The sequence below is a fragment of the Tasmannia lanceolata genome, unplaced genomic scaffold (assembly GCF_043159265.1).
Source record: "Tasmannia lanceolata isolate RefF3 unplaced genomic scaffold, GAP_Taslan_0.1 ptg000013l, whole genome shotgun sequence".
Taxonomy (NCBI): Eukaryota; Viridiplantae; Streptophyta; class Magnoliopsida; order Canellales; family Winteraceae; genus Tasmannia; species Tasmannia lanceolata.
This window is the reverse complement of record NW_027518690.1, coordinates 767,747-795,555: the sequence shown is the minus strand read 5'-3', so window position 1 is coordinate 795,555 and position 27,809 is coordinate 767,747. Positions and strand designations below refer to the sequence as shown.

Sequence of the window (27,809 nt, the reverse complement as noted above, 5' to 3'; positions counted from 1 at the left end):
GACACCCCTTGATTTTTTGTTTCTTTAAGCATTATTGTTAAGAAAACTCAACTCAACTCAGCCTTTGTCCCAAAGGGTAGGCTAGCTATTTTATTGTTGTTAAGAAAACAAATTTATTTTAATTTTTTGATATGAAAAACAATTTATTTTAATAAGTGCATGTTTTTCTTTATCTACACTCTTTTAATAAGGTGTTAAGGACTGCTATAATTCCCTAGAAGCTACTTACAGCCTATGAATTAAAAAAAACAAAAGTGAGGAGTGCCTTTATCAATACAGCAGATTGTAGATATGATTTTCTTAATATTATAAACAAAAAGAGTGGAGATCCTGGGAGTACACTACAGCCATCGGACCCTGAGATGGTTAGGCCATACGCCAAAATCACCAGCAATTGGATATGATAAATCCACCCCCTTCACCTGGTTTGAAGAAGAACCATCTCGTTCAAACTGCACAATGGTTCATTTTTTTTATTATTGTCTTCTTTTGAAACCAGGCGCATGGCCAGTTCAAGCCGGTTTTATGTACGAAGTTCCAATAAATGCTAATTGAAGAAGGGGACTGAGATATATTGTGATAATGGCACAACTCACTTTGTTGTATACATTTTTAAATAGATTTTAACGGCTGTTACAATACTCAATATGGAATCTAACATCCAATCAGAAAAGTCTAAAACAGATTAGTGCCATTATCAAAATATATATCATCCCCCCTACACAGATGTGTTCAAGCTGCCACTTTTTTTATTTCACGCATCGGGTTATCCCGGGGGATTCAAACTCGCAGTTAATGGGAGAGAATACCCATGATTTTATGCCAAAGAGCCACACCGGTACGGGTTAGCCTACGAAACTGCCCAACATGAGGTGGTAATGACACCCACTAAAATAATCTCTATCAGCAAAAATGGACGGCTTTGATTGTTCCTAAATACAGGCAATTGTACAAAATAAGAGGCCACCTCATTGTAACACAATACAGCACAGTGGCATCCTACCTTTGATTCAAGCTCTCAGATGAACGGTTCAGATTTTCAACAAAGGTAGCGGGGTCCACCACATTGTATTACAACGACAGATTCATCAAAGGTAGCAGGTCCACTACATTGTATTACAACGGCGTCGGACCCTATTTCAGGGGTGAAAAAAATCATCTCCCTAAATTGATTGAACTAAAAACATAAGGTCACAAGAGTGAATGCCAACATGCAATGTACCAAGTCACATGCATAGAAAATCAGAGTTATCTAAATTCGAACATCGAGCAACACATGGTTTAGTCTCAACTCTCAAAGTAAAGCCTCTAAAGCGGTTAAAAATAGAAACAGGAGAGTGAGGCCATAACATAGTTAGCGGGTGAATGAGGGATATGAGTCCTAGACATCAAAATCAGTACCTGGGCTTCTTGTTGTAATCATAGACCTGAGAATGCTGTTGTTGCTGCTGGTAGTACCCGTCCGCTAAAACTGGTTGCTGATAAGAAGCCGGGGGTGGCTGAGAATAGGCTGATGCCGGAGGCTGAGAATAGGACACCGGCATTGTTTGTTGGTACGCCGGGCTTTGGTATGAAGATGGCTGTTGGTACCCAGTAGTAGGATAGCTGCCATATGAAGTTTGCTGCTGCAAGAAAAGAAGAGCTTGATAACAAATTCATTCCTAACTGGATCTACATTGTATGTATGCATGGAGCATGTCTGTATAGAAGCAGGATAATTCCTAGTCCTGTGGCATGTGGGTTTTTCCTGTTGGTGCATGGATTTGGCCTACAGTGAATTTTAACTGAGATATAGATGTACCATGTTTTTTTTTTAAATGGGTATAAATGTACCGTGTGTATTTGATTTTCTTCAGTATTTCTTGTTTTCTCCGCTTCTTGGAAGTATGCATGGATGTCATAATTATGAAACACCACTTTTTCTATCTTTCATGATTTTACACATTCTTCATTTCCTTATTGAATTTTAGATGGGCCCCACTTCAATGTATGACAGTTTAACAGAGACGGTTTCAAGTCATAGGGGCAAATATTGTGTTTTCTTTGAGTTTTACACTAGCCCCTTTCAGTGAATCATAATAAAAGGGGGTTAATCCACTCAGAGACACTATGCATGCCACTAATGTCACGGGTCTTCATTTTTTTCCAGGGTTGGCAACAAACTATGTAGCGCCCTAACATACCGTATGCAAAGCCAAAATGCTCTAACGCAAAGGCCCTGAAGGCCCTACATGCTTGACACCTCTTAATTCGTCATATATGTTGACGAATTACAAGCAACTCGAGCCCACTCGTACAACTAGTTTGCCCTTGTCGTGCACCACTTTAAGCCCACTTCTTGTGATCTGCCTGCACCACGAGTATACCAAACACAAGACCAACTAGACCTGTGCAAATTTGTCCAAGTACGAGGCATGCCCATGCCACAAAAATTCGCCAAGTCTAAAGACCGGTCTGTCCAAGGCAGACCGATGCCATGAACCCATCCACCGGAGCAAAATTCCTGCAGGGCAGCTAAAGCCAACTGGAGATGAGGTAGCCGCTCTCCACAATGCCAAATCCTCTGACTATGGCGCTCAAGGTACACAGTTACATAGATACAGTTCGCAAGATTGCAGCACAAGTTCATACATACTCCTCTGTTGTGCGGATGCCTTGTATTCTGGTATTATACAGGACCCTGACGGACTAATGTGTGTGACACACACGCGATTAGGTTTTTCGGATTCTTCACTGAAGGGTATTTCGGTAAATCCCTCCATGTAGTGGTGTTGATATATAAGCCACATGTTAGGGTTACGGGAATAGGTTTTTCTTTTGTGTTTTCTTGGCCAAGAAGAAGAGGGTTTGTAACCCTCGACCGAAATAGTGGAAAATCTTCCCCCCGTGGACGTAGGGAGTGCCAAACCACGTAAATCTTGTGTGATTGTGTGATTGTGTTTCTTTGCATCGTTCTTTTGGTATTTTGTTGCACATAGTGGTTGATTCTTGTCGAGAAGGTATTTCTCGGTTTTTCTACATGCTCGGATAGTTGAAACCCACCAAGGTATTAGACAACTTGTGCTACATCCCACCAAGGTTTTTCCATCCCCACCGAAACCAAAATGCTTAAACCAAAATCGTAAGTGTAATAGTCATATACTATATTAGTATGTATTATACAATATATTTATAATAAGTGAATGCAAAATGTGGTGCATGCATTATTTACAAATATTTATATGACAAGCGTGATACGGAAACGAAATTAGCATGTTGGGCTTTACAAATATAATTGTTTGACAATCGTAATAGTCATATACTAGCATTTCCTGAAGTTTCATCTTTAAATTCTATCATTTGCATATGTTTTCATACGTTTCCTTCGTTTCAAGATTTCCACAGAAATTTCCACAGAAACCAATACGTTTCCGTTTCCGTGGCGACCGAAACCGAAACCAAAATTTAAAACCTTGGTTTGGAGTTTTTAAGGATATGTTTCAGAGTTAGGTTAGTTCTTAGATCAAGGGCTGAGATTTAATCAGGGTTTTCAGGTAGTTATGGAGGTACATATATGTTCTTGTTGATATGTTTTTACGATTTTCTTTTGCTGGAATTTAGTCGGTTTTTGGCTAGAATTTTCATGGTTTTGTTGATTTAAATTTTAAAGTGCTAATGCAAAATATAATAATTCTAATCATATTCTACACTGATGGCGATCTATTTTATATTGCTTACTCAATTTCTAGTGATCTTGGGGTTGGCTACATCATAAACCACAAAGATTTGTGGCCCCACTTTTCTTAGTAAAATTCAAAGGTTCCTTGATATAATTTATTTATGAAAAGAAGAGGGTAATTCTTACCGGATTTTGCTGTGCTGCCACATTCATACCATCATATGTCCGCTTCTGTCCTACATCAACAGCCACACCTCCAGAACCAGTAGCAGCACTTACAAGAGATTGCTACAAATCCATAAAAAGATAAACAAGATTGAAATCCTTGATAAATGCAGAACTTAAAAGATAGAATCATTCCAAAAAAAAGTGCTCAAAAGATAGAACTATATGATTTGCTAAAGCTGATGAAATTTGACAAGTCCATAGATCTTATGATATATTTTAACCCAACACTGACAAGGAAAGCGACTGTTTGAACAAATCTAAGGCCAAGAAAAGAGGGATTTGCCAATATAACAAGGTAAGATAAAAGATATACAAAAAATACACTAAAGTGCCAAACCGCTTCTGTTTAAACATAAAAGACAACACAATCAGTTCGTCAAATGCCATAGAAATGCTTCCAAAAATCAGAAACTCATAGCATTTGTTTTGGGTTTTTTTTTTTTTTTTTAAATGAATCTCATAGCATTTAGTTATCAAGAAAAAAAAAAGAGGATTGAGTTTAAAACAAATGGAAAGCAAAAAACAGTGAAAATTATTAGTTTCCTAGATAACTCAGAACTTGGCCTCGCACCGGTTGACAAACATTCTGACTTGACAACATACACTCTAGTAGAATTTGACCCGGTAAAATTAAAATATAATAATAAGAGACCATAAGAGAGAGAAAATATGATGTAAAATAACAAGACAGAAAAAAGAAGGGAAATAATAATATGCATTCCACCCTTTATTTAACACATTCCTATGAGCTAGTAAAGGCTGCTAGACATTCCTAAAGAATCGAAAACCTTTCCAAGCATCTATAAATAGTAAACAACAAAGCCAAACACCAAGCTTGTGTATTTCATCCAAATATAGGACCGATACCTCAGGGTAAGTCTGCAGGGGTTGTTGTTGTTGTGTTTGTGAATAATTTGACTGCATATCGAGATTTTATGAATCAGACAAGGAAAAAAATTTAATTCAACTTAAACAAACATTATTCAATCTAATAAAAAGAGGATCAAGAATGAGTGCATACTGCACCCATAGGGATTAGTCCCACCCTAAAATGGGGTGGGGATACCCTATGTCATCAAAGAAGAAGAAGAAGAAGAATGAGTGCATACTGTCTGTTGTTGGTATGCAGCTTGATTTGCATAGTATGCAGCCCATTGAGCTTCTGTGCCCTGAGATTGAGTCCCCGCAGTTGGTGCAGTGAACTGTGAACCCCCAACAGCAACTTGAGCAGTTTGCTATTACATCGTTACAAAATCAACAGATGCATAAACCCATATTAGTTTCTTGTATAGGCTAGAGTATCATAAAAAACACAAAAAAATTGCAATTCACTAATGACATACGATAGCAATACTCGTACTGATACTATATGGGTATTTCCAAATGTATTATCCACTCCCATCTTCTATGTTAAATCCAGTTAAACTATATGATATTTTATAAACAAATTTCGTATCATATCTCATGGAATAGGATACGAATATCATAGTTTTAAATTTCAACCGAAATCCAAAATTTCGACAGAAATAATTAGGTTTCGGTCAAAACCGAAGCAGAAAGTACATTGAATCAGATTTTTACATTATTTCCCCATAATCCGAAATTTCGTTTTTCACCCTTATTTACGAAATTTCTACCAAATTGTTAAAGATTTCCACCAAAATTACAGAAAATTCCACTGAAATGGCCGAAATTTCCACCATAATTTTATACATTTCAGTAGAAATTTTTTTTAAAACAAATTTTTTGTCAAAGTTTTACACGATTTCGGCCAAAATTTCCACCCAAACCGACATTTATAACCCTGAGTAATACCCGTATGTGTCCTGCAATTTGGAAAACACAGTCTTATCTCGGTTGCCATGATGCAACCATAGCTGGCTATCTAGCTGGATGTGCGTCTGAAAAAACAGCATTTTAAAGAATGAAGAGTACTTGCCACATGGCACAAACCTGTTGCTGGTAATAAGAACCCAAAGCCTGCGGTTGCATACCACCTTGAGCAGCAGGTGGATATGATGTGCTGGAAATCGAAACAGGAGCAACTGGGGTTGTTGTTTGCACAATGTGTTCCATGTTCTGCCCCTTTGCATATTGAATTGCGTATGTTGATTGACCATAGGATGGTTCAGGTTGGGTTGGCATGGCAACTTGTTGGTATTGTTGGGCAGTGTTTGGAATCGAAGGAATTCCAGAAGGTTGACTGTATTCTGGTGCAGGTGTTTGACCATATGATTGGTTGTACTGCTGCGAGTATTGTTGGTTGGAGCTGTACGACTGGAAGTAATCCCACGAGATCAATGATATCAGCTCTCAGCAAGTGAAAAACATTCGAATAAAATGTAATAGATGAGACCCAATCAAACTTAAGGAAAATAATGAAGAACAGAGGATCTCTCTCTCTCTCTCTCTCTCTCTCTCTCTCTCTCTCTCTCTCTCTCTCTCTCTCTCACTCACACACACACACACGTGCGTGGTGGTGCTGGTGGTGGGGTTGGGGTGCACTGAGTCCTTTACAGATATTGCATGTCTTTATATTATTTATCATAGGGTTTGGTGACTATTTTTGAAGTATATATACAAAAAAATATCAAGCATAAAACCAAATAAGAGGATTTTTCATATTAACTTTCGAGTAATAATCTTCTACTGCAGCTATAGATGAGTAGAAAATAGCAAAGCTTATAAATATTAGTAAAGAACATATTCACCGCTAAGAAACAAACTGAATTTTCCTTTCTCAATTTTTTTCTGAAACGGTAACAGTTCTTTATTAAAAAATAAAACACAAATTATGCAAGTCGAGATTGCCCCGACAATAACCCATATGCCGCTCCTCCTCTAGTGTGGGAGGAATGACATCAAAAAAGAAAGATTAAGTTCCCTACATGCATCCACTATTTTTTATTCTTTGAATGATAGAATATTTTATTAACAGAAATCATGAGGAACCCAGCCAATCAGATTCGCTATTTGATTAATAATATTAGCAAGTCTCCATGGACCCATGCTCCTCCAAGAAGCCCAGAAAATTGCATTCATAGTCACCTTCAACCCACAGTCTTCCTTGAGATCCTTATTAAAATATTCATAGCCCGGTTTGGTAAGAAACATTTTTGCCGATAGCATTGGGAAATTTTTAATTTTTGTTTCCTTATCAGTGGGAAAACCCATATATCAATATTAAGAGGTGACATTCATAACTATCTTAGCACATTGACATGCATACTAGTGCAGAACAGGATTATTTGGTAAATCCGATTTTTCTCTGCTGGTAAATCAGATTTTTCTGTCAAAATGAAAACTGTAACTCCTTCACATTGAACATGAAATCAAGAAAGAAAATGGTTCGCAGAAGTACATGTTTCTTATTGTTTCCATGGGACCAAATATTTAGTTCCTATGGTTACACTTACCTAAATCTTATGCTTAGGGTTTGAGTACCCACTTCAGACTTCATAATCTCACAGTCCTACAGACTTGACACCCTAAAATAGACTGGACTGTCGGTCAGCCATTCCTGTCTTATTTCTTGTCGATTCTGGTCACTAAGAATTTATTATTGAACATATCTTACTGAATAATGAACTTCTATCAAGAACAAAATACTTTGGCTTTTTAATATAAAAAACACAACGTACTAACAGACATCTCGTGCACACATAGCACATATTATGATAAAGTAACCATTTGATGCTACGCAGACACACGCAGGTGCGAGCACACTCAAACACGCATATCTAATAGAATGGAATTATGACTAGAACTTTGTTCAATTGTTCAAAAAATAAAATAGAGAACTGTGTTTTTTAAAATGGGAAATACATTTCTAAGACACAAGAAGGTGGACAACATATTTTCAGTTACTTTTGAAAATGACTTCCATTTTGGCTCAGGTTTCATAGAAATGATAGGTAATCTTTGAAGAAAAGCTGGTATATAGAAACCCAAAAGAAAAGAAAAACAGAACATCACTATATCCATGATGGGGAAAAAAACTATATCCATGATGCAACTGAAAGTGAACTTTTTTAAATGCGTCACATATTGTAAACATTTCAATAGACTTCTCTATGGAAGCAATTTTTTTATTTTTAAGCCCAATGAAAGGAACAAGAAACCTTCCCGAACCCCATGGAATTTGGAAGCTCTTTAGTAAAGAAGAAAGGAACCATAAAACAGGCAAAAAAAATATATATATATATATATATATATATATATATATATATGTGTGTGTGTGTGTGTGTGTGTGTGTGTATCCAAGTCCACCGTGATATCCAGAGAACATGTACTGGAGTATACACCACATTTGCAGATTCATTTCGTGTGGCAGAGAAAAGTCACATGCTAGACTCTGGATTGGGCAGAGAATTTTCAAGAGAATGCCATAGAATCTTATCATATAAACAAAACTGAATTTAAAGTTTTCACTAACCTGTTCTTGTGTTGAACCGTGTTGTTGATAGTGACCAGTGCTCTGAGCATACTGAAACAAATAAAGTCATTCATGACGGAAAAAAATGAGAGAGACGAAGAATGTGAGTAAAGTTAAAAAAAAATAGAGTATCGACAATGACAAAATAACTAAGGGTATGGGGCATGGTGTACCTGCTGAGATGGTTGGTGTTGATATGGCTGACTGCTGTAGCTTTCAGGTGCTCGGGCAGGGTACTGAGAATGCTGCTCAGGGGGCTGAATGCAAATGATATTCAAGAATATTAAAATGAAATTGTTCAATAGACTTAGGGGCTGTTTGGACTTTGGAAACATGGATTCTAGAATCCAGGTTTTAGTTTGGAACTGGTGTAAAATTCTGGATTTTACAATCCATTATCCTGGATTTTAAGTAAGAAATCCAGGTTTTAGAAATTTCTCCCCCATCCTAATCCTAAGATTTCTAAAACCTGGAAACGGGACGATATTCTCCTACTCTCTCACTCAACGGAAAGAAGGGTGAGAAATCAGAAAACGACGGGCAGTCTCCTTTTCTCGTCTCCCATCCAGGATTTTGAGGAAATCCAAGATTCTAAAATCCGTGTATCCAAACAGCCCCTTGAGGAATATAAATTCTTGGTTTCAGCAAGCAATCTGCAACCTGATATTGAGAGTGCATGGCTAATGATTGCTGGGTTTGATGTTGATACGTCTGTTGAGGCGGGTGATAGGATTGCTGCTGGATTTGTTTCTGAGGTTGATGCTGATAGGACTGTTGTGGAAGGTGCTGATATGATTGATGGTATGGATACTGTATCTGTGCTTGCTTGGACTGGTCAAGACTCGAATGTTGATGCGCTTGATTGTAGTAATCCTGCAGCATTTTTCATGTTTAAAAGGTGAACTGCTTCATCTAATATAAAGTAGAATCACAAGAATGGGTAGCAAACTAGCAATATAGTGTGTAGCACTAGTGCCAATTGGCAAACACCAATAAGTTATCTATAAAAACTTTTTCAGTGATAAATTGATGGTGTGAATTTCAAAAAGTCAGAAGAGTTTCGAGATGAGAACATATAAATAATCCATCGAAGAAATCAAGAATCGGACACCAAATAATATCACTATTGAACTCAGCTCAAAATTCTGCTTTAGCCATTCATTTAGTTTTACCTTTTTTTTTTATGGTTGGTTTAGTTTCACCTTATCTTTTGTCACTTTCAGATCTATACATATACACGCTTAGGAAACATACTTCCAAAATTTACATTTCCATTTTAAGTGGGTGATTTGACGGGGTTCCAGATCCAAGTACAACTTTTCATCTACATAAAATATTGTATCTACGTGAGTTCATACACAGGACACTGGAATAATTTAACGGTTTAACCAACCCTTCTGTCCACTTTTTCAACTAAATCCAACATTATCAAGAAAATAAATAAATCCACCAACCACATTAAAAAATGCTTAGATAAATCCAACAACCATCATTCCATTGTTGTTAATAAGTTCATAGAATCAATAAAAAAATATTCGAGTAATTACATAAAGATTGGATCTAGATGAGAAAAGATTACTGAAGGCAGTATATAGCTCAGTTAGAGAAATCAAGCTAGTTGTATCATAGATACTTCTGAAAATGAAATGACAGAAATGGCCCAGTATCCCTCTTTAATTGTACCTTTTCACTGTTCTGTGTCTTTTCTTTCTCCTGAACCACTGGTTTCAAGTTTTGACCTCAGTTTCTGGCTTTCTGCATCTATGTCATTTAGTCTATGGACACTATAGTCTATCCTTCGTGAAGACTCATGCTCAATAATATGTATCCTTAAATTTTATTCCTGTTATAATTTAAACCCTACGATGATGCTTAAAACAGAGTACTGCTCAACGAATGCTAAACACTAGTGGGCAAAAATGACAATCATATAGCAGAAGATCAACATATGACCATTACCTAAAGCTGATCTTTTTTAATCAGTACCGGTTGCAAACACTTTGGTTTGGCAATGAAATCGCTTGAGTCAGTACCTCATAAAAATGGGGCCCAACGATCATTACAAAAATATTAAATATTTTCCTTTTCCTATTTGAGACCTATTTTTATATGGAGTCTATTTAAAGTTTTTACTTTAATTGTTTCGTCAATTAAGAGTCCATGTCTCATGTAAATAAGAGCCCATGCTAAAGTTGTCAAGAGTTCCAGTTGGTCTCAGTCCAAGGGTCTATATATGTAATGCCTTTGGCCCCCTTTTATGGAGATTATGACATATTGAATAAATATTGTGCCTGCTCTGTAGCTATGGATATGATATCCTTAGATCTGGTATGATGCCTTAATCATCCTAAAGTGAGATGCCCTAGGAACCCCTTGTTGGGAGGCCATGGGCTTGGGTTAGTGTGACTCCAACCTTACTATCTATCTTCTTATCTAGAAAGTATCAGCCTTGACTGTCATCTACCATTCTCCATCTCAAGATCTATCCTATCTACAGTTTATGTTGTATCTTTAATTTTAATGCACAGATGGATTATCTGACTCATTTGGTCACACTTGAACAGACTTATCTCAAGATCTAACAGATGGATCCGGATATACGGCTGGTATTCTCTTGGGAATTACAATGAACGGACCCAAATGCTGAAGATAACGAATATGTAGGCAACACATTCTGCTTGTGAAATTACAATGGAGAAAAAAATGATTAGGTGAGTCCTCTCTGTCATGATGGTTCTCTAAACTAGTGTTTAAAAACACGGATGCGGCGCAGAACGCAGCCAAAGAAAATCCTAGTCGACTCGGAACAATCTGGTCAAGTACTCGGTTGACGCAGTCATAATTTGGGAGAGTCAAGGGAGTTTTTATTGACTCTCTAGGGCAAACGTGTGTGGATGAAGCGCAACGCGGAACATGGCCAAGGTAAAAGGGAGTCGACTCAGGGGAGTCAATGCGGACGCGAGGGAGTTTTAAAACTATGCTCTGAACTTCTAAAGAGCATCCCTTTCTTCGCCTGATCTCCATAGCCACTTAGCAAGGAGAGCCACGTTCAAGATTCTTACATTACCAATCACAAGACCCCTTCCTTGGTTCACAAACATTCTTCCCATTCATTAAGTGTTTCAGAGTCTTACATTCCTCCTTCCCTTCCCAAAAGAAGTGACGTTGAAGCTTTGCAATCTTCTTAGCCACCATTTTTGGGATCTTAAAAAGGGACACGAAGTAGGTCAAGAGATTGGATTGGGTCCAATCAATCTTAATTAACGTAATTCCTCCTCCGAAAGATAAGTAGGACTTCTTCCAATCAGCCAGTTTCCTTTCAATCCTCTCGGCACTCAAGAACCATGTCCCACAAAGCTTTAGTGGGGATGCCAATGCCAATGCCGAGGGAGCCCAAGATAGCTAAGTGGAAGCTCGCCAACTCCTACACTCCCCCTTCCTCTGTGCTAACTCCCACTACGAAACTTTTCACACCATGACACCATTTACTCTCAACACCTCTTCAAACCACAATACAATACTCCTAACATAAAAAAAACAGAGTGGGATAATCTTAATGACTTTTAAGGATGATTCTAGTAACCCCCCCACGCCCTCTTTTCCTCCCAAATCCACACAAGGCGACACCATCAAAAAAGTGTAGAGAGAGAGAGAGAGGGAGGAGGAGGAGGAGAGTTATGCCCTTGTCTCAATTCTCTCGTTCTTTTAAAGTACCCAACAGGCATCCCAATCAAAATTGAAAATGTGGAGAAGAGATACAGCCTATCATCCACTAATGTGTTTGTGTTATTCATTAATTCAAACCTTGTTCGGTTAAGGGCAAGATTCCACAGTTGTGTTCTTTGCATCCTAGTTTGGTAAGCTACTTTAACTAGTGCTTGCACCTTACTGAGGTTTTTGTATGGTTTTCATCATTCAAAAGAGTATTTTCATTAATCTAAAAAAACAGGGTCTTCTGGTGATCTTGCTCCCACGGTTCCAACTTAGCATTTTCCGTTCAAGTTTGCATTCCCTATAAAACCATAAGACTACACTCACCACCTTAGATTACTCTGCAAAAAAACTCAGTAGATTCCTTTCTCAAGAAAATTGCTCTGCAATTCCTTGGTTTACATAATCTACTGCGTTTGTTTGAATCAGGGTGAACAAACTTGCATTCCACTTCATATCGTACAATTGACAAATGACAACTAAGCCCCTTGGCATCAAATTAGGTAACAACATATAAACCATCAACAACCACAATCGCTTATTTATGCAATTTCGTCGGTTGATAAAATACTTCTTATACTGATAAGTGTAATTTGTTCTTACTTAAAACCACCCAACCACAGTGATTAAGCTTAGAAGTGCAAATTACCTGTGATCTAATTTTTCTATGCAATTTCGTCGGTTGATAAAATACTTCTTATACTGATAAGTGTAATTTGTTCTTACTTAAAACCACCCAACCACAGTGATTAAGCTTAGAAGTGCAAATTACCAGTGATCTAATTTTTCCATCATCTTCATATGCTTTGGCTTGTGACGTCACCTGCAATCCAATGGAGAGTGTGATCCTCAGTATAGAGTGGAAAGTGATGCAGTTAATCCATAAAATGTACTTTAAACTTGAACCTACCTGTGTATTCACTCCTGAATTCATCAATTGAGAGTAAGACCCTACAAAAGATGAAATACCACCAAGGCATCAGCATTTCTTATACAGTAAGTACCATGGTTTTAAATTTTGGCTGAAATCCGAAATTTAAGTCCGAAATTTCTGATCAGTTTGGACCGAAATCTGTAAATTTTGGATTTTGGGTTTGATTTCAGCAATTTGGTCATTTTGTCCCAAAATTTTTAAAAATTTCAGCCGAATTGACAGAATTTTTTTAAAAAAAAATCAGTTTCGGTCGTGCAAACACAATCATAGATTTTTTTTAAAAACCTGGTGCAGAATTTACCATTATTGGCAAAATGGGGCACTGGACCATATCCCCCACTGACTGGCATTCCTTGCCTTGGGGGAACATTACTATCTAGAGAAGGTGGCTGTCCCATCATACCCATCCTAGGTGCACCAGAAACAAATGGGTCTGATCCCCTTCCAATGGCATTCTGTTCATGAGCTCTCGGACCCAAAGGAGCTCCGTGAATGAATTGCTGCATAAACAACTATTAATAATCCATCCATGAAAAACACTGGCTCATGGAAAACTAAGACCATTTTATAGACCAAATGTTTCAACCTTAACATACTACAAAATAAAAGTATAGTACCGATTCTAATCGCATCCCAGGCATTCCTGATCGTCCTGCTCCTATTAAGTGATTTCCTCCATAAGGCATATACATTCTTCCTCTGGATATATGTGATTGCATGGCTGTGAGATGGAAAACATTTACAAAAGGACCATTTAAATTCAATGAAAAACCTATAAATCCCCAAAAGAGGGAGAGGGAGAGGGAGAGGGGGAGGGGGAGGGGGCACCTGGAATTGCACCTCTACCTGTGGCACCAAATGCTGAAGGTGGGCCTTGACTTGCAAGACGTTGTTTGTATGACTGCAATTCAAAGGACTTTGTCAACATATATGGTGACATGTTCGAATATCCTAGGTCAAAGAACTACCTTTATAGCCTTAAAATTACAAGCCATCGCTCCATAAAACCATGACCAGTAAAAAGCAAGCTACAAACACAAGAAAATGTAGCCAGTATTTAATTTAAAAATACCTGGGCTGATTTACCAGGACTTGCAAAGCTAATACGTAGGTTAAGCCCTCCGTAATCACGACCATCCAATGCTTCTCGAGCTGAGAAAACCAAAGATTTATGAGGACAATTGATTTCAAATGCCAAAGAATAATTAAGTCAGCTTCAAGTGGGATTTATGGAACTAACCCTTATCAGCATCGGCAGAAAAAAAGAAATCTATGAAAGCAAATCCTCGTGAAACCCCATTGACTCCAATAGCCAAGTAGAGATCTTTAACCTTTCCATACTGCCCAAAAAGTGTCCTCAAAGAGTCTTCAACCTGTTATAGTATGAGGTTCATAATCAGTGCCCACAAAGTAAAACACGGTAAATATATTTTAAAAAAATCTTACATTTACCATCTGCTTAGTTATGCGATCAACAAACAACACGGAAGAGAAAATATCCTTGATACTTTTACAATCTGACCACTCAACACGTAGAAGACGCCCATCCATGGGAACTGCGTTCATTGATGTCTTCGCAGCTATTGCCTGAAGGAATTCAAAATTTATTGCATGCTCAAGCATGAAAAACAAAAAAAAACAAAAAATCAAGCAGAAGAACATGAGAGAAGCAATGCAAAATAATCAAACAAACCTGAGATTTTAGACTATATTCGACAAATCCATAACACTTACTTTTCCCAGCGGAATTTCTTAAAACCTGAAAACCCAGTTCAATGTTAGCCCAAAAGTAACACAGAAAAAAATCTTATAAAAAAATTGGAATTAGTCCCACCCTAAAATGGGGTGGGGATAGCCTATGTCATCAAAAAAAGAAAAAAGAAAAAGAAAAAAGCAACACGGAGAACTATTGTCAGATAATATTATCACAGAATAACTTACAAAAGCTCGTTCAACCCTGCCATGTGGTTCAAACATATTTTTCAGCTCACTATCATCAATATTAGGAGTGAGGTTCCCAACAAAGAGCAGTGACTCTGTCTTGAATGGCTCAAAACGCAATGTGCGATCGCCCAAATGTGAATTTTGCAATTTCTCTTGAATTCTGGAAACTAGCATATCCTCTCCAGGTGAAGAATCAAGTCGTACAATTGCAGCATCCCTCTTATCATTTTCAAATGCAATGCTTGATACAGTTCCATGACCATCAAATACAGATAAAAGCTCCTGCACGTGTAAAAAAATACATTAAATAAGGATTCAATTTTCAGAGCAAATAGCATGCTACCGAAATAATATAGAATATATCCACAGAAAAGTGCAAAAATGTTGCAGGAAATAATACGAGACAAAAACACGCTTTGTTGAATTTACGATAAATTGGTAAGGCAAAGAATCAGGAAACAATCAGAAATAATAATCACAGAATGAAGCAACATATAACAAATAGATAGTAACCAGCGGCAATGGAAAAATTTCAACACATCATATGAATTTCCAATTCAGATCTTACAATATTATATCTGATAGTTGCTCTTATCTCAATAACAACATTTAGCCACTCACATTAAACAAGGATAATCAGCTAGGAACAGAGATAAACTGGACCCTGAGTTGTGCATCGGAATGCAATAAGCTCACACATGCCACAGCGGTTTCGCAACAGTACTAATTTAGTAGAAATGTCACTTATGTCCTGTAACATGGGGCAAATATACCTACATAATGCGTGTCAAAATGAAAATAAATCCTTTTCAATCCAGAACTGATGAAACTCGCCCAAGAATTTTAATGAAAGGGTTCCAAAATAAACTCTATAACCTCAAAATATTCCAAAAGGAACATGGATTTTCTGAATCACAAGATATGCGGGTAACAGAGGTCTGATTTTAACTTAAGATAGTGTGGCCCATGATATATGATTTGCAAAAATGATTATAATAGTAGATTTCCTGCACACAAGGCAGCAGAATAAAACTATAAAAGCAAAGAAGTGTCTCAAGCATGCAGGCCATAAGATTCATAAACCAGAGGCAGGTGCTTGGCTCGACAATGGCAGGAAATAGAATGCTACAAACTTGGGTAGTACTCCCTGTGGTTTTGTATCGCAGTGAATACGAAAACTGACAGAAGATTGCCGTACAAATTTAGCGATGTATTTGGTAATTTTCAGGAAACCACCGAAGTTTTTGTATGATTCGATTGGAACATAAAAATGTGTAAAACATAAAAGCATGACTTTGGATATTGTTTTTCTGTTTCCATTTCTTCTTCTTTTTTAATGATAAAGAAAGAAAATATGTTGTTTTTCATGTCAAAGTGACAACCATCAACATTGATTGCACAATGCCGGATAACAATCCAGTCTCATAAAACTCCAGTAAGATATAAAAAACGATTAAAGCAGAAAGTCCAAGTAGAAAAAAGTTATCATAACATCACTAATGAATGGCGGTAAAAAGATTTGATTTGGATAAAAAGATTTGACTCCAATGTGTATGCACCTTGGAGTGGGTTGGTTATAGATGGCACCTGAGAGACGCCTTAAGCAGGAAAGCACTACGAGCAAAGTTTAGGGTGCCAAAGATGTTCATGGTATAGTCTACCATTGATCAGCCACAGGCATTTAACATGAGGGGGAGAAGGAACAGAAAATGCCACAGAAGGAAACACATGAAACAAAATAAATGTAAGAAAATTTTAAAAAAATTGAATGCCCTTCCAGTGCTAGGAATGTCATACAAATATTGCGAGGAATGTCTTATACAAATATGTTATGGTAGACATCAGTATTAAGTCATGGGATTTCCCTTTCAGTGGGTGAGATACTCTATTTGGTGCTTACTAAAAGAAAGTCCATAGCATACTTTTGGCAGCAGCTGCTCGATGAAAAATATGAAATATGAGATTCCACATATATCCAGTAGAAACATTTTAACCAAATTAAAAATAAAGTAAAAAGAGCATCACAAGCCATCCGTACACAATAAACAACTGATCGACAACCAATCGTCAAGTGAAAAAAGAACTTTATTATTTAACCACCAGAAACATATTATTTAAAGTTGGACATACTCAGATCAGCATTTTAATCAACATTATAGCAACACTCGATTCAAAATAGATATAAAACAAAAAAGAGCAGACATTTATAAGTACAAAAAAAAAGGCATCTGCATTAAAAGAAATAAAAAAGCTACATTTAGATTGTTTAAGGTACCCTTGATGATGAAGAAAAATAACTTAATCGAGAAAATATTGCTTTCATAAGTCATAACCTATTAGAGCTGGGTTTTCTCAAATCTACTGTGCCCTAATCCATCTCAGTGAATCCACTAATTTTACCTGAGGAGTAAATCCAAGATGTAGATTCTTACAAGTCAGGCACCGCCGTGATTTTGGTTCCCTTGACAGAAGATAGCAAAATCAAAAGCACCCGCTTTCTATCCCATTTGTCACAAACTGGCTGCAGTATCAGCAAACAACAAATTTATCGGTACATATGTGGTCGTGTACCATGAGGGTCAGTCCAAACTTCAAACCAGCAAAAGAGGTATAAGATATTCTAAATCACTCCAGAGGTTTATAAGATATTCTAAATCACTCCAGAGGTTTCGTGAAGGCATAGATTCCATGGCATAAAAAGAGCAGATGCGGGAGGGTTTGTGTCAAGAAATTCTCTATCGCCAATACCATGCAACAAAAGGATTAATGAAACCCATAAGGTGGTAGTGAAAGTTGTTCTTATTCTATTATCATAAAAAGAGCTATTAATGAAGGTTTAAAAGTTCTCAAAATGTGAACCACCTGAGAGATTCATTGGAGGTAGAATTCAAAGTGTACCAAGAAAAGACAGTGGATGCTTGTGTTGGAATATCTCTCTTGCTGTCCAATGCAACATGGGTCACCCAAATTCTGAGTTGGTGATGGCATTAAAATTTTCTTAGTGTTATAGTACGTGAAGATCTCCCAGATGAAATTCAAAATTTATAAATCATTATGAGGACAAACCAGTTACCATTCAAAAAAAAATGAGGACAAACCAGTAGTTTGGGATGGGAATAGTCTCAATAGATTCAAACGGTATGATGACATAGACCTTGCTCAAACCGAAACAATCTCTAATTTCTGTGCAACAAATCATTCAAATATTTAATGAGGTAATTTTTTTTCTTGTTGTATAGTTAAACTGAAAAAATGAGAGCCGATATATGAGCATACAACCCGAAAAGTTATCTAGCACTGAAACCTTTTTGAATATCTAGCTTGAGGTAAATACATCTAAATAATAGTTTAGTTACTCCCCCGTCAGCAAGATAAAAGAACTACAACCAATTACCATTTATTGTAATTAATCCATCATATCTAGAGAGCATCACCCCGGAAACCTGAAAATACTTAAATGAAAAAATAACTTTAAGATTCAAATAAAAAAAACCTTTCATTTTCATGTTGCAGTCCTTACTCTTCCCATTTAAGATCTCAAGTACCCATCAACGAAATGTGAAACAATGATAAGCATCAAACGTTTAAAATCAAGTGGGCGTTCCATTGATTACTTTAACCTCCTATTCTCAACAAACCAGGATGCAATTAACAAACAACAATGATGACAAACATTTTATTTGATGGTTGAACTGTACTTACAAAGTAATGATCCAACCTTCAGTGAACCATACACAACTCCTGCCCTTCTATCTTTGCCAACTCCTTGATCCCGGTGCACGGCACATGGAACTTCCATTACACAAATCCAGAATAAGCGATGTTCTTCAGATATCGTTTACAGCAACTTGAAAATTTTGAATCACATCATTTTATTTCAAAACCTAGTATTTAGAAATGCACTCAAATATATCCACTAGTAGCTTTGTTAATAAAACATCAGCAAACACATGCGTCTACTACATGTATAAATCAACTGCTACCTAAAAAATTTGCTCAAAAGAATGAAAATGCTATATCATATTTTACTTATTATGTTTTTAGTGGTCACTAGACTTTATTTAGAAAAAAAAAGAGAGAGAACTAAAGTGGGTGTCGATAAAAGAGAATTAAAGTGGGTGTAGAGCTTGCTCTATAGCCATGACCAGCCTTGTGAAAGCCTGTCTAGCTGCTGAGTTGGCCAACTCATTTGGCTTCTCTCAAAATATGTGAATAAGATACATTGGTTCATCTACTCAAGCGTAGGATCTCATTAATAATATAAGAAACTCTCCACAACCCCAGTGTATGCAATGTAGTCAAAGCAATGGTGTTTGAAGAACCACATCTCCACCCCACCCCTTATAGCCCACATCTCCATCCGCACCCACCCAGCCCCCCCCCACCCCCACCCCCCTCCCCCCCCCCCCCCCCCCCCCCCCAAACCCCGCCAAACCCACACCCACATAAAGCAAAACCATGCAGTGTAGCCAAAGCAATGGTGTCTGAAGAGCCAACTTCCCACATCCCCCCCACCCCCCACTCTCATGCCACCCAAAAAAAACACCCATACCCACACGTAAAGCACAATCAATCTTCAGGACCAATCTTGCAGGAATGAACACCAATTATCCTCTCATTTCTAAAACTGCCCAAAGGCCAACTGCCTGGATTACCATAAGAGCCACTATTAGAAGTGAGATTCGATGAGTTGGATATAACCAAATCAAAGACAACCTTCCATTCATTGACTATCACGCACCAAGATGTGCCAAATTCTTTTCTAATTTGGCCCAGTGGACTATAGATCACTTCATCTCTTGAACAATTTTAAAAAGAATGGCTTTGTCCTTAAAATCCTCTTATTTCTGCCATTCCATATCAGCAAATAACCGGCATTGGCAAAATATTCCACAAAGTTTGCCCCCGATCTTGGCTGCCGATCGGCCAATACAGAGGTAGATGCATTAGTGCGATCGAGAGTTGGCAGAGAGGAGATAGCGCTATTTGACCACCACCACCTTGAGAGTCTTTAGTTTGGTTAATAGATTCTTTTTGTTGGGCTTCTATGGTTCTCTTGTATATTTTCCTTTTTTTTTTCTCTTCTTTACTTTTTTTTTCTTTTTGTTTTTGTGCGACTTTGTACTGCGCCTTTAGACCATCTCAGTCTTTGGGATTTGCTCGTTTCCTTAATTAATTATTCACCATTCAGTAAAAAAAAAGCAACTCAAACCCTAACTAGAGGTGAGCTAAAGGAAAAGGCTGAACCAATCAGACAACTAGATGACCTTTAAGCCCATAAATTCTTATCAAGCAAAAATGAAGAAACGTGGATCTTCTCTAAAGATTAGCAACCCAAATAGATTCCTATGCATCATTTAGATACCTGCTAAAAACACGATTCCAAACCACCATATCCCCACTTTCTTAACAGTCAACCAATAAGCTCTGGTTATAACAACAAAAAAGACATTGTCCCACCACAAGTCTTAAATCATAATGCCTTCCTCCAAGGAAAAATAAACACTAACTATGCAAATAGTACTTTCATATGCTCCACGTACCCACTCAGCCAAATCAAGTGATGACCCCATATTGTCAGTTAACCTATAAGCTTAGGTAAGAATAGCACAAAGGAACATTGCCCCACCACGAGTCCTAAAACAAAATGCCCTCCACCAAGGAAAAATCAACACTAACTTTGCAAATATATTGGCATATGCTTGCCTCCTAGAAAACTGCCTACACTCCCAACCCAAACCAACTCCCACCTATAATTTTCACATATATTCGCCAAAGCGCCCCGGATGGGGACCATCCTAGGGCCCATGTCTTAATTTTTTTAGTGTATTTTATGTGCCTTTTAAGTCTCTTAAGCCGATATCTATCACAAGAAATAAAAACCATGATAGCACAGTCACTAAATTTTCAAAAAGGCCAATATTTCACCTACGTTTTTTTGCCCATCACACAGAAAACAAGGAAGACGGAACTAATTTAAAAAAACCAACAAACAATCTCTACGTAGATTATATTCAAAGACAAAATCTATAAGTCTGATTTAAGCGATGGAGCAATTAAAATCAGATCAATTGTCACATGAGACTTTAATTAAACTAAAAAAAAAATTTAAAAAAAAAGGAGGAAAGCATTGCCACAATTCAGCAGACAGACAGCTCAATTAGTTCAGCCCATAAAAAAATTTCAAACAATAGTAACCTAACAACAAAATTAACAATTCACCCAACATTCGTCTTGAAAACAACTAGCCCATACACCACATGCCAATTATGCTAACAAATGTTATTGATTTGTGTAACACAAATGCCAAATCTTACAATACAGAAAATAATGACGAACATTATTTTAAACATATAAGGCAAAACTCCAACCATTCAAAAAATAATAATAAAAGGCAAAACTCCTCCACATGCAAGAGTCATGCAAATGAAAAGTTTTGAACACCAATGTGAAAGGGGCTCATTAAATTCTCTTTGTCAAGTGTTTCTTCCAAGTTCTTCTCCCCTTTATTACTTCTGATCTCTTAGTTTTGCGCCCTGTTCTACTCATTGACACCCTTTCTAGTAACACCAACTACAATTTCGACCATTTTAACCTCTGAAATTTTTTTCCATTGTTCTCCATAGCTTCATCAACAAAAACACCCTCACCTTTATTACTTCTATCACTTGGAGGGCACATTACGTTAATCAAGGCAATGTCAGCCAATCTTCTTTTTTACTGGAGGGAACTATCCAAGGAAGAATTCTTCCCCAGTTCCCACTCGAAACTACGAAAGATGTAATTGAAGAACCAAAAGCACTAGCATCAGTGTTGTCCCACCAGCAATTCTATATCATGAGCCACCGGTTGAAGATCCCTCCTACAGCATCCTGGGCAGAGATCAGGGGCCGTTCCAATGACATGAGAGGAGAGATAGAAAGAATAGCGTAGTACAGGAGGCAGCGCCACAGGGATCTTCTACTTCTCCGATGGGGCCAGCAGGGATAGACTTTGGTATTTTACCAGGTCTTTCACTAGCACAACCCTGACCTACAACATGCCTTCCAGTTCTAGATCCAAATCCAAATGCAGATAAAGACAAAAGAAAAGGGGATCAAGAGGCAAGGGAAGCATCGAAGTAGTAAACAGAAGCAATGGTTGATGTTCAAGAACCACAAGCAGCCGTTAAAGAAGTCAAAGGAGCGAAAGTAGAGGACTTCTCCTTGTTCCGTTGTCCCATCTCTACCATAAGAAGATTGAATCAAATTCAAAGGAATTTTTTGTGGAACGACTCAAAAGATAATAGAAAACTCCATCTAGTCAGCTGGGAGCCTGGGAAGAGAATTGTCAGGCTAAAAGAGAAGGGGTATCGGTATTACAAAACTCATATTTGTCAACACAATGTTGCTGGGTAAGTGGCTCGGTATTACAAAACCCATATTTGTCAACACAGTGTTGCTGGGTAAGTGGCTCTAAAGATTTCGAGTGGAAAACAATGTGCTTTGTAGAGAAGTGATTGCAGAGAAATATGGGTTAGATTTTGAGGGACGAGCGACTTTTGTCAACTTCAGATGGAATGGTCCATTGGTATAGAGGGATATTGCTACGATTTATGCCAAGTTATAGAGAGGTACCCAGTTGAGAGTTGGGAGGGGCAGTAGTATAGGATTCTAGATTGACAGTTGGTGTGGTTCTACCATTAAAAAAAAATTGGTGTGGTACTAATGCTCTTCAAGTTGATTTTCTAGAGATTGCCAGGAATAAGATTGCTTCTAATTGACACCCCACTGTGGAAGATTGCATTGTTTGGTAGAAAGACAAGGTGGTTTGAAACTTACATTTTTGGAGTAATTTTTTACAGAGGGATCGATTGAGTGGAAGACTTATTAAACAATATCCATTCGAATTATGTGAAGATAAGTGATAAGGGCAAGACAATCTGGTCGTGGGAATCAAATGGGTTGTTCTCAATTCGATCCTTCTATCAATGCCTGGTTTCATCTGCTTCATCATCTCCGCTAGTAAAGCTTGGAAGATTCTTGCGCCTCTGAGGGTTTGTGCGTTCTACTGGACCACCTGTTTGAACAAAATCTTAACAGTGGATCACCTGTGTTACTGGCAGCGGTTGATTGTTGACATTGCATCTTGTGTGTGGTGGATGGTGAATCTGTGGATGATATTTTCATTCATTGCCACATCGCTGACGAGGTTTTGTCTTTCATTTTAGAAAATTTTGGGGCTTCTTGGGTTTTCCCTTGTCATATTTCTGAACTGATTGAATAATGGATGTTTGCCCATTGGCCAGTCAAAGGCGGTATTCTGTTGTTGACAGTGACTCTACGGATCATTTGGAAAGAGAGATACAAAAGACTGTTTGAGGCAATCTCAAAGAAGACGTGGTAAATCCAACAGCAAAACTGCCTCACATTGCTCAATGGGAGGTAATCCTCCCTGAGTTTAGCGATTTTTTTAAGATTTCACTCCAGAGATGCGGGGATAAGATCAGCCCCAAAAGACATTCTCTCTCTCTCTCTCTCTCTCTCTCTCTCTCTCTCTCTCTCTCTCTCTCTCTCTCTCTCTCTCTCTCTTAAAAGTAAACTTATACGGGTCCATAGTTCAATTTCCTGACCAGCGGGTGTTGGGGGCTTCTAAGAGACAACAATAGAGAGACCAGGCTGGCATTTTCCTATCACATCGGAGTCCACAACACCAGCATGGTTGTAAGTTCTAGCCCTCCTCACAAGTATGCTTCTAATAGCGCGGGAGCTTCTGGACACCCTTATCATTGAAGGTGATCCACTCAATGTTATTAGATGGGTGAAGACGTGAGAAAAGTGCACATGGCAACTGGTGGATGCTACTGAGTAGGTAAGGGATATAGTGGAGAGGCATTTAGTGATGTTTCAGCACATTTGGCAATCAGCCAACTGTGGGGCAGACGCTCTTTCTCGATCCAGTATTACTAGGTCATTTGATTTCCTCCCACGGCGACGGTGGAGATGTGTGTGTCTGTGTCGGTTTAGTTGTTTTCTTTCTGAATTTTCCTTTTGTTTAGAACATCTCAGTCTTTCTTTTGTATGCTCCTTTTTTGGTTTCTTTTATTAATGCATCTTGCCATCCCAAAGAAAAAAAAACACAAACAAATTCAGCAACTTAACCTGCCAAAAACTAGGACTCATATCAAGTACAAAATAACCTGCAACTCTATTAAGTAAACATACCCAATAAATAGAAATTGATTTGGATGACAGAAATCCAGTTCTCCGTTTCACTAAATATACTAACTAGATTAACATTAACTTGACATATGTTACAAAAAACAACAAAGCCATGGTTCACTAAACTTCCAAACAAGACCAACATTTTACCTCAGATTCGAACCTGAACATAAAAAAAACATGCAATGAATAAGGCAACTCATTAAAAGTACCGACTAAATTAGCTTCTACCTTGATTTGTATCAAACAACAAAATATAACACCCGAATTAAAAGATGAATTAAATTAAATTAGGTCATGAGAAATTTGTTTTGAATAAAAAGAAAAAAGAAGAAGGATAGGCATATCCACAATTTCCTAATCTAGCAGCTCAATTAATGCTGGCCCATGAAATGTTTCAAACAACACTAACCCTAGCCCAATACACCGTGTGTCAATTAAAGCTATCAATCCCTACTGTTTGAGTAGAGAAACAAATGCTCTATCAATCTATACTTTTTTTAGTAAAGAAACAAAGTTCAAATCCTCTAATAAAGTAAGTAATGCCAGACATTGTTTCAAGTTACCTCCTCTGTAACAGCTCCACCGGAAACAGTCACGCGAATGCATGCTTTCGGATACCAATGTGAAGGAATTTCCATCAAATCCACCTCATCAAGTGATGTCTTTTCCCCCAACTTTTCCTCCCCTTCATTACTTCCACCCTCTTCTTTTTCCACCTTGATCTCCTCACTAACATCATTTCCAGTAACCCCACCTCCATTTTCAACCATTTTAACCTCTGAATGTTCTACCACGCCATTCTCCTTAACTTCATCACCACCAACACTCTCATCCATTATTACATTTTCTTCTTTAATTCTCACTTCTTCAGGCTTGCCAGTCGCATTTTCTTCAGACATTCCTTCAATATTAGACCCATTATCTTTGTTCAGTGAACCCTTTTCCTCATCCTTCAATTCTAAATCATTTGACTTCTCCTTCTCTTCCACTACACAATGCACGTGATCTGAGCCTTCTTCAACTTTCTTTACTGGGGAGAAAACTACATTCTCCAATTCTTCTACTACAGGAGAAGCCTCCGAAACCCTAGAAGCCTTACAAAGATCTTCAATTTCAGTTTCATGCGGAATAACATCCGAATCAGGAACCGGAATTTCATTCACATCGATCATATTTTTTTCACCGACACAATGCACGTGATCTGAGCCTTCTTCCACTTTCTCTACTATGGAAAAAATTCCATTTTTCAGGCCTTTGACAACGGGAGAAGTCTCCGAAACCCTAGAAACCCTAACCTCTCGATTTTCCTCCGTATGAACATCTGATTCAGATAACGGAGGGCTAAGATCTTCGGCTTCTGTTTCATCAAGAACAACATCCGAATCAGGAACCGGAATTTCATTCACATCGATCCGTTGTTTTTCGGAGCAATCCTCCATATTTTCTTTTTCGATGATTGCAGATTCGAGAGGGATTTCTAAATCTGCTATGGAGGAAAAAAACAGCAGAAAGCTAGGGTTTTGAAGAGAAGTGCAGAACTTAGGTTAGGGTTTCAGAGGAAAAAAAACGGCAGAACGCTAGGCGGGGTTTTTGGAAATGGTAAAAGGCTAGGGTTTTAAAGAGAAGTGCAGGAGTCTGGTTAGGGTTTTCAGAGGAGGGAGAGAGGATAGTGGAATAGAGAAGAACGAGAATAGAAAAGAGATTTGGAAAGAATGAGAGAGATTTGGATTAGGGTTTTGGAGGGTGGGAAAAAAAGAAGAGATTTCGAAGTGATTTTTTTCAGTTTCGTGGATAGCGTGGGAAAGAGAACAAAGGTTTGCGTTTTATAGGGAGGAAGAAGTTGATTAGATTGCCTTTTGTTTCGCGTACATCGCGATGGACGGAGATGATGAGTTCATGACGCTATCTCCACCGTTCATATAGCTATATGATCGGATGGTCAAGATTTAGTCTAGTATTTCTACTAAGTACTGTACGGGCCACACCATAGGATGATCCAAACCATCCATTTGAGGTGCCACAACTAAATTAGTTGTACCCAAAAATTATTTCCGTATGATGATCCCGACCTTCTTATCTATATAGAAGTTTTCAGGGCTGGGATGATCCTATGCTAGCTCCGCAGTTCCTCTCGCTACATAATCGAATGGTCAGAATTTCCCGACGGTGGAGCCCACCATATGATATTATGATGGCCGTGAAAATACATGTGAATAAAAAGTACGGCGGGCCCACCTGGTTTGGTGATCTAAACCATTCATTTGTTGGCCCCTCGCCATAGACAGGCCGTGCTCTAAAAATATTCTCCATAGGATGATCTTGACTCTTCGAAATGTGGAGATCTATACATTGTTATTTCTGTATACTTAGTCATCTATTTTTCACCATATTTTGGGGGATTTGCTAGGGTCCACCGCAAAAGGCATTTTGCGGAACGTTTGCTGCATAAGAGAGCAGCCACATAGGCTCACTTTCCAACAGATTTTGTCATTATTCACTGATAGATCAAAAAACTGTGATGATACGTCGTACGTGTTGAGGCTAATGATTCGACTGTTCGCATTCAATCAAGTAAAATACATTTTATCGAATGCTATGGATTGTCCAGCAGACATGATTTTGGATAAATGTAAATTTACTTGAAAGTCAAAATAAAACAAGGAAATTTTATATAGAAATTTCGTTATATTTCTAAAACATCGATGGGTTCGTGATGTATATTTGTTTGTACTAAAGAGTGGCAATGTGCAGTGAACAACCCCAAATGCCATTTCGTTCTTCTTCTCTAAATTTTCCTAATTTTTCATCTTCGCCGCCGTTGATGATCATTGCTGAAATTCAGGAAAGAAGGAAGAGGATGAGGGAGAAGGAGAGAGGCGGGGATAATAAGATGAGGAAGTGGGTGAGGAATATGGATAAGGGAAAAAAGAATCCGCTAGAAGAAAAAAAAATGGAAGGCTCCAAACAAATGGAAAATAAGTGGAGGAGGAAGAAAAGAAGAGAGACCAAGGAGGAAAATTAATGGTTGACGTCAGATTAATGGGGGAAATGGAAGAAGCTAGAAGAAGTGGGTTGTGTCATGAAAATGTAAAGTTGTTTCTAAAAAAGGGGTCATATCGGGAAAATTGTTGAGTCGTGTGAAAATGGTGAAATTTGGGTACGTGTCTATGAGAGCTGGGGAAGTGCCAGTCGGTAAATTGTCGGGTTGTGTTGGGAAAATGCCGAGTTGTGTCAGAAAATAGGGGTTATGTTGTGTAAGCGCCCGTGCCAAGAAAATGGGGTCAACACAACCCGGCATTTTCAAACACGACAGACATTTCACCGACATGACCCCGGCCCTCATCGAACCACATCTAAACTTCACCATTTTTATACTGGATCAACTACCTCAATTGGATTTTTTTGCATCAGAGTTCCACTTCACTCTGACCCAATTCATTTATGGAAAGATTGAAGAAAAACAATGGTTCAACTTATCGTTCAGGTGGCTTACAGTTTTGGGTTTCTCTATCTCGGTGGAGGTTGCTTAGAAGAACAGTCCAGGCAACACACAACGTACGGAAGGTAGATCCTTGGGAAGGAAACAATCGGAGAGTAACAAACACACTAGTTCCATAGAAGAAGTATAGAGAAAACACAACGATAGTTTATCTAAAATGTGAAAATGAGGAGGAAAGATGTAAAAACTGCTGTGAA

At 38.0% G+C, this 27,809-nt stretch overlaps 1 protein-coding gene across 3 annotated transcripts; it reads right to left on the bottom strand.

The window, feature by feature from the left end:
* Positions 1 to 1,129: 1,129 nt before the first annotated feature.
* Positions 1,130 to 25,920, bottom strand: LOC143889412 (uncharacterized). 3 transcript variants are annotated; one of them, XM_077393602.1, is made up of 19 exons: positions 24,677 to 25,920; positions 14,908 to 15,192; positions 14,660 to 14,725; positions 14,413 to 14,553; positions 14,207 to 14,339; positions 14,039 to 14,118; positions 13,795 to 13,867; positions 13,584 to 13,687; positions 13,268 to 13,466; positions 12,943 to 12,983; positions 12,805 to 12,855; positions 8,982 to 9,194; positions 8,495 to 8,578; positions 8,322 to 8,372; positions 5,840 to 6,163; positions 4,996 to 5,121; positions 4,754 to 4,804; positions 3,845 to 3,946; positions 1,130 to 1,625 (listed from the first exon to the last, which is right to left on the bottom strand). In XM_077393602.1, exons 1-19 carry the CDS (start codon positions 25,550 to 25,552, stop codon positions 1,395 to 1,397), a joined length of 3,231 nt encoding a protein of 1,076 aa, XP_077249717.1. In that variant the 5' UTR covers positions 25,553 to 25,920; the 3' UTR covers positions 1,130 to 1,394. The 3 variants fall into 3 exon arrangements, with proteins under 3 accessions (XP_077249717.1, XP_077249718.1, XP_077249719.1); XM_077393603.1 differs by having other exon boundaries at positions 1,130 to 1,622; XM_077393604.1 differs by having other exon boundaries at positions 14,419 to 14,553.
* Between the last annotated feature and the right edge of the window lie 1,889 nt (positions 25,921 to 27,809).

Coding starts and splice junctions, on each gene's coding strand:
- LOC143889412 (XM_077393602.1), bottom strand. CDS start 25,552: ATGGAGGATTGCTCCGAAAAACAACGGATCGATGTGAATGAAATTCCG. Junction 14,340..14,412: donor TAACTAAGCAGATGGTAAAT/GTAAGATTTTTT, acceptor ATACTATAACAG/GTTGAAGACTCTTTGAGGAC. Junction 8,579..8,981: donor CCATGCACTCTCAATATCAG/GTTGCAGATTGC, acceptor ATTTGCATTCAG/CCCCCTGAGCAGCATTCTCA.